The sequence below is a fragment of the Onychomys torridus genome, chromosome 22 (genome assembly GCF_903995425.1).
Source record: "Onychomys torridus chromosome 22, mOncTor1.1, whole genome shotgun sequence".
Classification (NCBI taxonomy): Eukaryota; Metazoa; Chordata; class Mammalia; order Rodentia; family Cricetidae; genus Onychomys; species Onychomys torridus.
In genome coordinates this window covers 32,116,977-32,130,784 of record NC_050464.1, presented here as the reverse complement: position 1 = coordinate 32,130,784, position 13,808 = coordinate 32,116,977, and the positions used below count along the sequence as shown (strand labels likewise).

Sequence of the window (13,808 nt, the reverse complement as noted above, 5' to 3'; positions counted from 1 at the left end):
ATCCTCCACCTTATCCCCATCATGACAGGCTCTCCCACTGAACCTCATCCTCCACCTTATCCCATCATGACAGGCTCTCCCACTGAACCTCGTCCTCCACCTTATCCCATCATGACAGGCTCTCCCACTGAACCTCATCCTCCACCTTATCCCATCATGACAGGCTCTCCCACTGAACCTCATCCTCCACCTTATCCCATCATGACAGGCTCTCCCACTGAACCTCACCCTCCACCTTATCCCATCATGACAGGCTCTCCCACTGAACCTCACCCTCCACCTTATCCCGTCATGACAGGCTCTCCCACTGAACCTCATCCTCCACCTTATCCCATCATGACAGGCTCTCCCACTGAACCTCATCCTCCACCTTATCCCATCATGACAGGCTCTCCCACTGAACCTCATCCTCCACCTTATCCCGTCATGACAGGCTCTCCCACTGAACCTCATCCTCCACCTTATCCCATCATGACAGGCTCTCCCACTGAACCTCATCCTTCACCTTATCCCATCATGACAGGCTCTCCCACTGAACCTCGTCCTCCATCTTATCCCATCATGACAGGCTCTCCCACTGAACCTCGTCCTCCATCTTATCCCGTCATGACAGGCTCTCCCACTGAACCTCACCCTCCACCTTATCCCATCATGACAGGCTCTCCCACTGAACCTCATCCTCCACCTTATCCCATCATGACAGGCTCTCCCACTGAACCTCATCCTCCACCTTATCCCATCATGACAGGCTCTCCCACTGAACCTCGTCCTCCACCTTATCCCGTCATGACAGGCTCTCCCACTGAACCTCATCCTCCACCTTATCCCATCATGACAGGCTCTCCCACTGAACCTCATCCTCCACCTTATCCCATCATGACAGGCTCTCCCACTGAACCTCACCCTCCACCTTATCCCATCATGACAGGCTCTCCCACTGAACCTCACCCTCCACCTTATCCCATCATGACAGGCTCTCCCACTGAACCTCATCCTCCACCTTATCCCATCATGACAGGCTCTCCCACTGAACCTATCTGGTTCAGCTAGACCATCACTGTTTCCACCCCAACCCCTCTCCAGGTAGCACTGGGGTGACAGGTATGCCTGCAGTAGAGCCTGGCCTTTTACCCAGGTGCTGGGGATAAAACTCAGCTCCCCATGACTGCATGGCAAACACTCTTATCATGGAGGCATCTCCTCAGCCTTACTTGGAGGCTTGTCTTTCATCTGTATTTCTGTATCTCTCACCTGTAATGGGATTTCTGAGGAGGAGTTTTCTACACCCAATTTCCTGTCTCTTATCTCCCAAAGCCCTCCCCCCACACATTCTGTTCTTTAATTCCCTCCTCCACAGAGGAAATGAAGGGATGTTATCTGCAATATGTATCTAACTATATGTGTCATCCTTGACACACCATGGAGAACAGAGCTGAGAGCTCCTGGAGGCTGCCTGGGGTGTTTACCTGAGAATGGAATTGCATGTAGGTGTCTGGGGGCCTGGGCTAGAACTGGGAGACAATTACAGCACATTACCCAGACCCCCTCCCCTCCCATTTTTCCTCAACTAGGATCTGGGGCCTCTTACCTAGTGCATCATAGGCAGGCAGGACATCAAAGTCGACACTTTCGTTGAGACTCCTGGATTTCAAGGTAAAGCTCAGCACCCTGGGGAACTCCCACTTCGAAATCTCAAACTTCACCTCCAGCTTCTGGTTCTTCTGGAAATCTTCTAATTGCTTCTGGATCTCCTGGACAAACTTGGAGCACTGGTTTTGTTGGGAGCCGTAGCTCTTCATTGAGCTGAGGAACACGACGATGTCGGCATCCGATCCAGACTTCAGAGCCGTGCCTTTGGCAGTGGATCCTCCCTAGGGAGGAAAGAGAAGGCGGGGGGGGAGCTGTCTCCCCTCACTCTTGTCTCCCTGGCTCCCAAGAGCTGGAACCAGCAAAGGGCCAGCACTCACCTTGACGGTCTTCTGAACTTTGGTGCTTTGGTCCTGGAAGCAATTTTCTTTAAGGAATTTACAGATGATGTCAACAGCTCCTTTGATCTGCTCCAAGAAATCTTTATTGGGCTGGAGGAAGTCTTTGATAAACGTGTCCAGTAAGTGGCTTGGGGTGATGAAAAGTGATGTGGGCTGGAGAGGAGAGAACTTTGGTGGGCTCTGCCCAGAAGCCACCACAAACCTCACCTCTGTCTTTCTGCCAAACTGCTCCCAACTGTGGGCAGAGACCTTCCTGTCAGCAACCTTCCTGTCTTGCACAGATATACCCTAAGAATGTTCTTGAGATGCCAGGCAGTACCTACCTTCCTACCTACCTACCTACCTACCTACCTACCTACCCCTTGCTGAGTAGAAACTCTCCTCGTTGCTCATGGGTTACTTGGAAGAGATCTGGATCTTTCTGAGGGGTTTGTGGTATGTAGACATAGGTGCCCTGGGCCAGCATGAAAAGACTCCTAAGGACCTTCCAAGAGGCAGGTAGGAGGGTCCAACTTGAACAAGGAGATGTGAGCTCAGAAGCAGAGAGGAGAGGGCTGGAGGGTGTTGGACTTCAGGATCTGCTGGAGTGTCACAGACATGAGTTCTGTATACTTCTAGGAGGCTCAGCTCCTTGTTTCTGTCCCCTGCCCCTACCTCCACCCGTCCTCCTGATTTCACTCTTGTAGAAGGAAATTCATCTCTTTTCTGCAGGAACCTGCTTTCTCTCTGTGCCCCCTTTCCTACCTCATAGTCATCTTTGTGGCCCTTAGAAGTTGGTTGAATTGTGTCCCCCTAAAATATTTTGGGGTTTGGACCTGTAGTACCCATGACCACAACCTAATAGGAAGTGGGGCTGTTAGAGAAGCCTTTGAGTTAAGAAGGGGGTCACTAGGGTGGGCCCCAACTCAATATGACTATTGTTCTTAGAGGGGTGGGGTCCCCAGACAGACCCACACCAAGGAAAAAGCATGAAGGCAGGGTAGACATGTGACAGTGGAGGGTGATGATGTCACAAACCAAGCCAGATATCGGTGCTGTCCCTGGGAGAGCCCACCTCTCCCCCATCCCTTGTCTTTGAACCTCCAGCATCCAGAACAGTGGGGGAAATACATTTCTGTAGCTTTACGCCACACCGAGTGTGACCATGTCACAGCAGTTGCAGCTAAGACACACACTCTCAGATCCGTGTCAGGAGGACACTCCCTCCAGCGTGGAAACCCTCTTACCAGAACATTCCAACGTGGTGCAGGTAACACATTCTTCAGGCTGGGAGAGTCCAGCCAGGCCTGAGCCGCCTCTGTCAGCATCTGCCAGGACCCATCGTCTTTGCCCACATTATTGGTTGGATCAGTTGGATCCAAGATGACCGGTCTAGGAATTTTGTCAGATCAAAAGAAATCAGGCTGGGTTTAGTAATATACATCTTTAATCCCAATATTGGGAGGCAGAAGCAGGAGGAACTTTGAGTTCAAGTCCAGCCTAGTCTACATAGTGAGTTCCAGGCCAGCCAGGGCCATACAGTAAGACCCTGTCTCCCTGCCCTCCCCCCAAAAAGCAGGACATGGGAAGATAGCTTAGTGACTTAGAGTGCTTAGTCTTAAGGACCAGAGTTCAGGACTTCAACTCCAGCTCTGAAATGGGTAGAGATGGCAGAATCTCTGGGGCTTGCTAGCTTCCAGCCTAGTTGAGAAAGCTGGAGCCCAGATTGGAGAAGAGAGACCCTGCCTCAGAGGAATAGATGGGAGACACCAATCTCCTCTTCTGGCCTCTATGTGCAAAGAGATGCACACACACACAGTGTGGATGTACATCCACACTCACACAGACACACAAATTTTAATAAAAAGAAGTTGGGCTGTGGAATGGGTCAGTGCCTGCCTCACAAACAGGTCCCGAGTTGGGCACCCGCAAGACTCATATAAAAACCAGATGCTGATGTGTCTGTAAATCCAGTCCTGAGGAGACAGAGGTCCTGGGGCTCACTGGCCAGCCAGTTTAGCTTAATGGCAAACATTAGTGAGAGACTCTGACTCAAAAAATAAGGCAGAAGGGCTGAAGAGACCCCTCAGAGGTTAAGAGCACTGGCTGCTCTTGCAGAGGACCTGAGTTCAAGTCCTAGCACCCACATAGTGGCTCATCTTTACAGACAAGCCAGGGGGTCTGACATCCTCTCCTGGCCTTAGGCATTGTATACATGTGGTTTACAGACATACACATGGGAAAACATCTATACACATAAAATCTTTAAACAATAAGGCAGAATGAGACACCTGATGTCAACTTCTGGCCTCCACATTGCATCTGTACACATGCATGTGAGTAGAGTGTGCACATGCACGCATACACACACACACACACACACACACACACACACACACACACACACACACTCACAGAAGCAGGAGGCTGACCAGCCACACTAACTCCTCATCCTCCTCTTCTCAGAGATATTAGATCTCACTGTTGCTCACTGAACTCCTTCCCTCCCCCAGCCCCTTCCTCCAGGCTTTGGGGGACAAAGTCTGACCATGGTTTGGAACATGGAACGCACTGACTGAATCTCCTTTGCAGATAGACACTCAGGTCCTCCCCGCAACCCCAGCTGTCCGCAAACAGCTCAGAACTCGCTTTCAGTGGGGGCTCTGACCTACAGCTGGAGAGATCTGGAAGCTGGGTACCTTTGGGACCTGAGCTGGCATAGAAGAGTATTTCGGACTGTCTCATCTTCAAGGTTGTAGTTGTCTATCCAGTAGACACACAGCTGTGACGACTGCGTGATGAGTCCTAGCACAGTCTTTGCACCTTCTGCTATGTCGAAGTCTTTAGCGGGGCAGCTCTGTTCCCAGGCGTACACAGTGAGCAGCTCCAGTGCATACAAGAACTGCAGAGACAGGGAAGATTTCCTCTTCTTCTGGCACTGTGAGAGAAGACAAGACCATCAGGAAGCCGGAGCCTGTGCCTGCAAGTCAAGGTGTCGGTACCATCAGATACTGATAGAGGTGTGGAAGGAACATCTGGAACACTCACACTGCTCTCAGGAGTGTGAGTGTGTGTGAGTATGTGACTGTGTGACACGGTGTGTGAGCGTGGCTGTGTGCGTATATGCGTAGATGTGTTGTGGGGGTGTGCGCATGTGCACGAGTGTGTGTAGATGGGTGAGTGTGAACATATGTGATTGTGTATGTGAGTGTGGGTGTATGTGTCTATGTCAATGTGAATGTGTATGTGTGAGTGTGTGCAGAATGTGTGTGTGTGTGATTGTATCAGTGTGAGTGTGTTTGTGAGTGTGAAGGTGCGTGTCAGTGTGTGAATGTGTAAGTGTGTACATGTGTGTAAGTGTGAGCTGTGCTTGTGAATGTGTGTGCGAGTAGGCCAGAGGTCAAGGTCACACATTTCCCTCAGTAACTCTCTACCTTGCTTTTTGGAACAGGGCCCCCTCATTGAACCTGGGGCTCACTGATTGGCTGCAGTGTCTGGCCAGCAGCCCAGTGGATCCGCCTGTGTCTGCCTCCTGAACATGGAGTTACATGGGTTGTGGGGATCTTCCATGTTTACACAGCATGTACTTCCCTCACAGAACCTTCTCTCCAGCCTCGGTAAAGTGGTTTTGAAAAATCCATCTGGCACTCTTCATTAAAGCTAGATAAACACTCTCCACTGTATTTCATACAGAGCCCACGTTTGCAAATACAGACATGTATACACATGCTGTCTGGGGCTGTATCTGAGACCCCAGCAATTCTACTGCATATTTACCCAAGAAAATGAGTGCTTAAGTTCACAAAGGACATGTCAGAGGACACCCACAGTAACCCAGTTCACAGAGGCTACAACCTGGGAATGACCCAAGGGCCCACCGGCAGCAGAGAGGAAAATGGGTATGTTACTACAATGGAGTTGAACAAGGGAATGGCCAGGTGGTGGTGGCGCACGCCTTTAATCCCAGCACTCGGGAGGCAGAGGCAGGTGGATCTTTGTGAGTTCAAGGCTAGCCTGGGCTACAGAGCAAGTTCCAGGACAGGCTCCAAAGCTACACAGAGGAAAAAAAAGGGGGGGAATGAAGAACTATTGCTATGTAATGATGTGGCCAGATTTCCCGAATGTGGAGTGAAATGAGGGAGATACCACCTGTGTGCAACATGGCCCATTTACAGTGTTTAAAAATAGAGGGTTGGCAAGAGGGCTCAGGGAGGAGAGGTGCCTGCCACCAAACCTGTTATACTGAGTTCGAGTACCCCGGACCCATGTGGTAGAAGGAGAAATCTCACTCCTGTGCATTGTCCTCTGACCGCCATACATACACTACATCACATTCACATACACACGCACACACACGCTCTTGTAAACGTGTGCATGAGCACTCATGCACACACACATGTGTATACATGTCACATTCTTTTAAATAAGATTCACTAGTGGTGATGGTTATTGGAATTTAAAAACTAATGTATTCAAAACATTTTATTGCTTATATGTATGGGTGTTTTGTTTGCACGTTTGTCTGTACCGTGTGCATGCCTGGTGTCTACAGAGGCCAGTGGAGGGCACTGGATCCCCTAGGACTGAAGTGACAGATGGTTGTGAGCTGCCATGTGGGTGCTGGGAATTGAGCCCAGGTCCTCTAGAATAGTAGACAGTGCTCTTAACCATGGAGCCATCTCTCCAACTCCTTAATATTTTTAATTATGTGTGTGTAAGTGTAGGTAGAGGTGCTAGATCCCCCTGGAGTTAGAGTTAAAGCTGATTGTGGGATGCCTGATGTGAGTGCTGGGAATCGAACTTGGGTTCTCTGGAAGAGCAATATGTGCTCTTAACTGCCAAGCCATCTCATCATCCTCAGGATATTTTTTTTTTTAAAAGATTTATTTATTTATTATGTATACAATGTTCTGCCTGCATGTATCCCTGCAGGCCAGAAGAGGAAGCCAGATCTCATTACAGATGGTTGTGAGCCACCATATGGGTGCTGGGAATTGAACTCAGGACCTCTGGAAGAACAGCCAGAGTTCTTAACCTCTGAGCCATCTCTCTAGCCCCCTCAGGATATTTTTTAAGGTCATGCTTAAACTCTAGATCCTCTCCCCTCCACTTCTCGAGTGCTGGGGCCACAGTGGTGCAACCACCATGCCCTTGAGTTGAGAAAATGCTCTTTTTTGGTTTGTGGCCAAAGAGGAGATCAAATCAGATTGAAGTATGTTGTTAATATTGTTGAAGTTTGCTTACTGTGAGTGATCTCAAAAGGTAACACAGTGGAGTGTGGTGGCACGTGGCTGTGGTCCCAGAACTTGGGAGGCAGAGGCAGCCTGGTTTATATAGAGAGTTCCAGGCCAGCCAGAGAGCCTCTTTAAAACAAGGCAACAGCATAAATTACCTCATGATACCAGTGCTTGACCAACAGGATCAGATCCTTCACTCTCCTGGGATATTTCTTGAAGAACTGCTGCTGTAGTGTGGTAAAGCAGACTGCGAACTCACCGGGCACCGCTTCTACTTGATCCATGGATCTTTTGAGATCCCGATAGACCCGGGACCTGGGAATCTCACCACAGCCTGATGGGAGATAGCAGTGAGAAGCTCGGCGGTGATGGTGGTCTGCGTTAGCTGAAGTTGGGGAGACTGTCTATTGCCTGATCTGCGGGAAGGCAGCTGGTTCTTCCGGAAAGCTAACAGTGGGGCGGGTGACTCTCCCTGATAGAGAATAAAGGTTAACAGGAAGGCTAACGTGAAGGCAGGATGGGGTGGACCCAAGACAGGATCAGCAGAGCCACACAGCATGAGGCAGCAAATGACACACGAGAAATAGATGCCCCAGATGAATATCGAAGGCAAGTGTCTGCCCAACTGTTGTACAACTGTCCTTCTTACAGAGACTCAGAGACACCTCGAGGTGGCAGAAACAGGGAAGGGCAGAGGTGTACCTAACCAACTATTTTCCACTCTTGCCTGCTGAGCTCTGCCAATCATATTTAGGTACACAGCCTTGGGCACGTGCCTTTACCATTTATTGAGTGCTGACTGAATACCAGGCACAGTTGAAGTCCTTTATGCAATGATGTCACATGAAAGTCTTATAAGCCTCTTATGGGGCGCAACTACCTCAATTATCCAAGAGGAAAACACCCTCAAGTTAAATAAACTGGAGCCAGTTTTGGGTTAAAGGTCCTGGGGAAAGAAACCATGGCAACAGCAAGCAGCCTACCTGGCCTGGTAGAGACAGGTAGACCAGGTTAGTTGGGCTTTTATATAGTAAAGGCAGCAATTTATGAATCCCCCTATAGGGTCTTATTTTCTCAGAAAGCAACATTTATTGCTTCCTTGTAATTAAAAAAAAAAAAAAAAAAGGAAGATTCAGCTCTACTTCCACCTGGTGGTAGGATCTGGGCACTACATGTGAAGACCCTTGACTGGTAAAGGCAGCAGAAGGTGGGCTGGTCACATCTCTCTCTCACCACTCAACAGTCTTTTGAGGCAGGCACACCACTACACCCAAACAAACCTGGAGGGTTGGTGCTCTGACCTTAGAGCTGGTGGGTGACAAAGGGACCCATGGGGTCATGTATCAGTTACTTTTCTGGTCGCTGGGATGGACGGAAGCGACCCAAGCGGGAAGGCTTTCTTTTGGCTCACTGTTCGAGGGTATAGCCATTGTGATGCGGAAGGCATGGCTGCATGATCCCTTCTTGGACCAGGAAACAAACGGAGACTGGAAGTGGGGTTGGAGGCAGGGTGAGGTTACCACTCTCCAGGCTCACTTCCCAACTACCCACTTGCTCTAGCAAGGCCCCCTCTTCCATGGGCTCCACACCCTCCCAAATCAGTGCCACCACTGCAGGCCAAGTGTTCAAAGACTTTTCATCTTCAAACCCTAACAGATGAGAAGGACCCACGGGCGGCACCTTGCATTGTTCTCCGATCCAGGCCACCTTCCCGGGAACGCTGTCATGTGGGTGTGCGTACATTTCCATCTCGTCAGAAAACAGTCAGGTGGTGGCTATTCAAGAACCCGGTAACCCGGAAGTTCCTCAGAATTGTGGACAATGTCGGCACCCTAGCTTCCAGCTCAGAGGTCCGGAGCTGTCAGACTAGTTGGGTCTACCATTCACAGCATGGCCACTCTCCGTTCCTGTCCTGTTTTCCCATCCATCCTACACCTATCCATTTTTCCATCTGTCTATACATCCTCATTCCTATCCATCTATACAAATATCCACACATCCATCCATTTTTCCATCTGTCTACCCATCCATCCATCCATCCATCCACCCACCCACCTACCCATCCACCCACCCAACCACCCACCCACCCACCCATCCATCCATCCTTATACACATACATCTATCCCCCATATACCTATGTGCCCATCCATACATCTAGCGAGCTCTCAGCCATCCACTTTCATCCAGCTATTCACTTTCTTTCCTGCTGGTTATCCATCTGCCCAATGTCCATCCACCCAGGCACCCACTCACCTATAAAATCTCCACTTTAGATCCAAGAGTCTAAAACATCTTATCCAAAGTAAATGAGATGAGAATGGAGTTCTAGATAGAGTGTGCCCAGGGTAGGAGGCTCTTCTCTCTTAGGGATTGTGGTAATGAGCCCCAGAGGCTCATATGTTTGCAAGCTGAGTCCCCAGCTGATGAATTGTTTGGGAAGGATTAGGAGGTGTGTCCTTGTTGGAAGAGGTGTGTTGTTGGAGGTGGGCTTTGAGGTTTCAAAAGCCCATGCCAGGCCCAGTGACTCTGCATGCTGCCTGCAGGTCAGGATGTAAAGCCCTCAGCTACTGCTCCAGTGTCACGTCTGTCTGTTCCCCACTGCGATGATAAGGGACTGACCCTCTAAGACTGTAAGCCAGCCAACAATTAAATGCTTCCTTTCATAAGAATTGCCCTGGTCATGGTGTCCCTTCACAGAAACAGAACAGTGCCTAAGACGGGTTCACAAGCCTCATTTTGGAAATTGTCTGTCTGGCACAGCCTCAGTCTGAAGGACTCAAGCGGCTCTGCAGTACTCCCAGAAAGTTTGGACTCCCACTCCCCACGCCCCACCACCCCAAGTCCCCAGAGCACTCACACAGGGGATCAAAGGCTGGAAGCAGCTGCAGGTGTATCTCCTGCCCTTGTGTGGACAGTAGGATGCCCCCAAGGTTTGCTGGCTTGTTGTATTTCTCGTGGGTTTTCAGATGCTGTTCAATCAAGTTGAGGAGTTCATTTTGGTTTTCCTTCTGTTCCTTAAACGTATGGAACTGATCCACGAAGAGCACAAGGGTACCATCAGAACAGCCTCTTAGGACTGTTTCCCGGCCATAGGAGCCACCCTGCAGGGGATGAAGTGGCAGGTGTGAGGTCCGCATTTTCTGTAGCTCCAGGCAGTGATATTCCTCAAGTGAAATCCCTGAATGTCACCACCATTTTAAAATCAGGTTGCCGGCAGCAATTTGGGTCAGTGTTTTGTACACTAGCTCCAAACTGCAGGCAACTCAAAACTGCAATAAGATGCACAAGACAGTGGAGTACTATACAAGAATGAAAACGCTTGCATGAACGAAACTCGCAAACGTGGAGTCAAAGACGCCACACAGCAAAGCGCACTTATGCACGTAACCATTCCCTTTAGTTTACCAAGCACCGAGGCTGAGAACACTGTGTGCCTCACTATTACAACACTCTGAGGTGGGGTCTAGGCTGACCTCATTCTGCAGACCTGGACACTGTGGTATAGAGAGATGAAGCAGGCTGCCAGGCAGAAGATGACACCGGGCTGCAGCTTGGGCCCCTGCCCTGTCTGTCCTCGGAGGGAGAAAAGCCTTATGAAGTGCAGTCCCCAGGGCTTGGTGTGGAGCAGTACTCAGCATCACCGTGGTGGAAACATGGGATGTGGGGAGGATCTGGGTCTCACCTTAGCCACCCTCATCACAGGGATGTCTCTACTCCGCAGGAAGACAGAGATGGCATCCACATCCTGGTCTATCAGCTTCAGACATTCTTCGTTGGGTTTGAGGTTTGCTTGGATAAACTCTTCTAGCTTGTCCGCTGGCACTGAGGGCAAGCCAGATGACCCACCAACCAGCCAGTTTCCCATAGTTGCTAGCTGGCCTTGGGAAGGCTGTAAATGGCAAAGACTGTAGCTCAAGTTCTGGGAATTCTGCCCTGCCGGGGGAGCTGGATCTAGATAGAGGAAGTCCAAAGCTGTTGCCCTGCCCCCCATTACAGCCTCGCCTAGGAAATCGAAACCTAAGTGCAAGAGAGTCACTGCCCAGCAGCTGGCAGGGCGAGTTCCCTGCTGGCCAGCCACTCCCGGGACACCCATTGTAGATCAGAGGAGCTTGTCTCAAAAATAACAAAACCTTTGGCTGAGTGCTCACTAACCACTAAGCTAATTGGGTTTTATAGAGGGTGAAGGCTGTTCATTGAGAATGGCCCTTTTCTCCTGTTTCCAGTGCCAGGCTGAGCAGTAGAGAAAGAGCCCAGAGAGGGGAACTGACTTGCTCAAAGACACACAGCAAGGCAGGTGCCCTGGTAGATGTAGGCTTCTTCTTCTTTTCTGTGTTTGGGTGAACACAGGGCCCTGAAGAGTCAGAGTAGCTTCTTAACACACACACACACACACACACACACACACACACACACACACACACACACAGTAAATACTTAAAAACTAAATTAAAAACAAGGAAATTTTGCCAATTCAATTATTTTGTGTTAGTTTTTGAGACAGAGCCTTGCTACGTAGCCCATACTGGCCTTGAACTGGTAACCCCCCTGCCTCACTCAGCCTCTCCTAAACTATTATTTATAGCATCTTCCTTCAAAGCAGGATGGGACATGGTGTTTAGCTATCCTGTGTCACAGATGGTTTCCTGGGAAGCTCGCTGGGAAAGGCATAGTGACTTTGTATTTGCAAGTACCCTCAGAGTCCAACTGAGTGCCTGGACCATTATAACAAAACATTGGCTCCCGCACAGGAACCCTGTGAGCAGGACTCTCCAAGTTCCTCTAAGTGAGGCCAAGGACAGAAAATGACTGCAGGGTCCACTAGCAGCTTCCAGGGACCCTGCCTCAGCCTCCTGACTGCTAGAGCTGTGTATGTGAACCACCTCACCCAGCCCTAGCTAGGCCCCCCACCTTCTCCCCAAGGCTGTGGCCTGAGTCAAGCTCAACGGCTTTATTCCACCAGCACCTTGGTGGCGGCTGCTCTTGGAGATGGAAGGGCTTAGGTCAGCAAGGCCTCTCCGTTGACCTCATGCCTCACTCATTCCAGCTCACAGTCACCCCAATTCTGGAGCCATTTTGACAAGAGGGCCCAGAGTCTGTGTGGTAGGGGCAGGGGCTGGGATACCAGACCAGTATCCCATCTGCTGCTGGGTTCCATGGAAAAAATAGGTCTCTGCTGGTCACCTTTGTCTAGAGCAGTGGTTCCCAACCTATGGGTCTCAACCCCTCTGCGATAGAACAACCCTTTCACAGGGGTCTCTGGAGATTATTGGATAACACATATTTCCAATGGTCTTAGGAACTGACACACTGCTCTTCTGTCAATCTCCAGGCAGGTCCGCCCACATTCCGATATGCCCACCTACGTATGAGTACCCGGAACTGTATTAAAGGGTCGAAGCATTAAGAAGGTTGACAGCGACTGGTCTAGCGTTCTGAGAACGATGTAACCATGAAGAGACACAATTTGGGGTCTGGTGAGGTGAAGTTGGGTCTCGGTGTTGCCTGGAGCCAAGAGCAGGTAACTCAAGTAGGTGGTGACAGAGAGGGGACCTGGGGCCTCCTCACCTCTCACTGTGGGCTAAGCTGAGGAGGCAGGAATGGGATGCAAGGATGAAAGTACTAAGATGGTGCTGTCCTCCTGGCTTTCCTGCATCCCTGCTGTTCTGCTCCCCAGCATTGGTCCTGCAAGGAGCCGGTCTGTCTGAGACACCCCTAGTGGGGGATGGGCAAGTGCAGACTCCTTCCTCTGTTTCTCGTTCCTCTTCTGGGGAAGGATCCTTGCCATGTCCACCCCTCAGGGGGTCCCTCTGGAGGACTTGGCTGTGGCCACACTGCCACTTGCTTTCTATGTGCAGGGCTGGGACGTCATAGGATCTACCTCCCTACCCTCCACTCCCTGACCTCTGGCTGTCACTCAGACTCTGCTAGGGGATTGGAGGCATTTTCTCATGTAAGACAGAGAGGTAGGTATTTGTCCTGGAGACACCCTGGCATCACCCTGGCCCTGGTGGGGGTCAGGGAGAGAGGGACAAATGCCATCCATCCATAGTCCGTCCATAGTGTGGTGAAGGTGAAGATTCTTTCTGGAAAATAGGTTTATGGATCAAGGGCTTGCAAACCCATCCCTTCCGCCCCCATCAGGACCCCTGTATCCACTGTATTTGGGAACAATAGACATCAGGAGGCAGAATGGTGAGGCATGACACAAACAAATGTCTATTCATCCCAGACAGGGCGTAATGACTGAGCAAGGAAAAGATTCCACCTGAGTCTAAGCAGGGGAGCCAATAGGTTTATTGAGGTTACACTCAGAGCATGAGTTGGGGATGCAGGGGTGTAGGTGACCCCTAAGTACTGCATTATCAAAAAGCCTCAACTTTCATGGGTGATGAGTCAGGAAAGCTGTACTTCTGCACTTCTTACTTACCCCCCCTCCCCCAGGCGCTACCTCCTAAAGGGGTGGGTGGAGCCACAGGGGAGGCTCGGGACACTTCCTGCTCCTTCTGCATTCCTAAGGCCCAGTTATCACATGTTTTGTTTATTTTATTGCTGTGCCTGTGGGTATTCTGTAGTCATCATCCCTCTGCCCCATCATGGCCATGGT

The 13,808-nt window shown here is 50.3% G+C and overlaps 1 protein-coding gene across 1 annotated transcript in view; it reads right to left on the bottom strand.

Annotated features, from left to right (window-relative positions):
- Oas2 (2'-5'-oligoadenylate synthetase 2) overlaps window positions 1–11,081 on the bottom strand; it is a 21,440-nt gene extending 10,359 nt beyond the window's left edge. The window contains exons 1-7 of the mRNA XM_036172218.1: window positions 10,887–11,081; window positions 10,062–10,305; window positions 7,360–7,538; window positions 4,667–4,905; window positions 3,215–3,359; window positions 1,968–2,141; window positions 1,589–1,871 (exon numbers count right to left, since the gene is read on the bottom strand). Coding sequence (XP_036028111.1) covers window positions 1,589–1,871; window positions 1,968–2,141; window positions 3,215–3,359; window positions 4,667–4,905; window positions 7,360–7,538; window positions 10,062–10,305; window positions 10,887–11,069 — 1,447 coding nt within the window. The 5' untranslated portion in view covers window positions 11,070–11,081. The remainder of the gene's footprint in view (window positions 1–1,588; window positions 1,872–1,967; window positions 2,142–3,214; window positions 3,360–4,666; window positions 4,906–7,359; window positions 7,539–10,061; window positions 10,306–10,886) is intronic.
- Window positions 11,082–13,808: the final 2,727 nt, after the last annotated feature.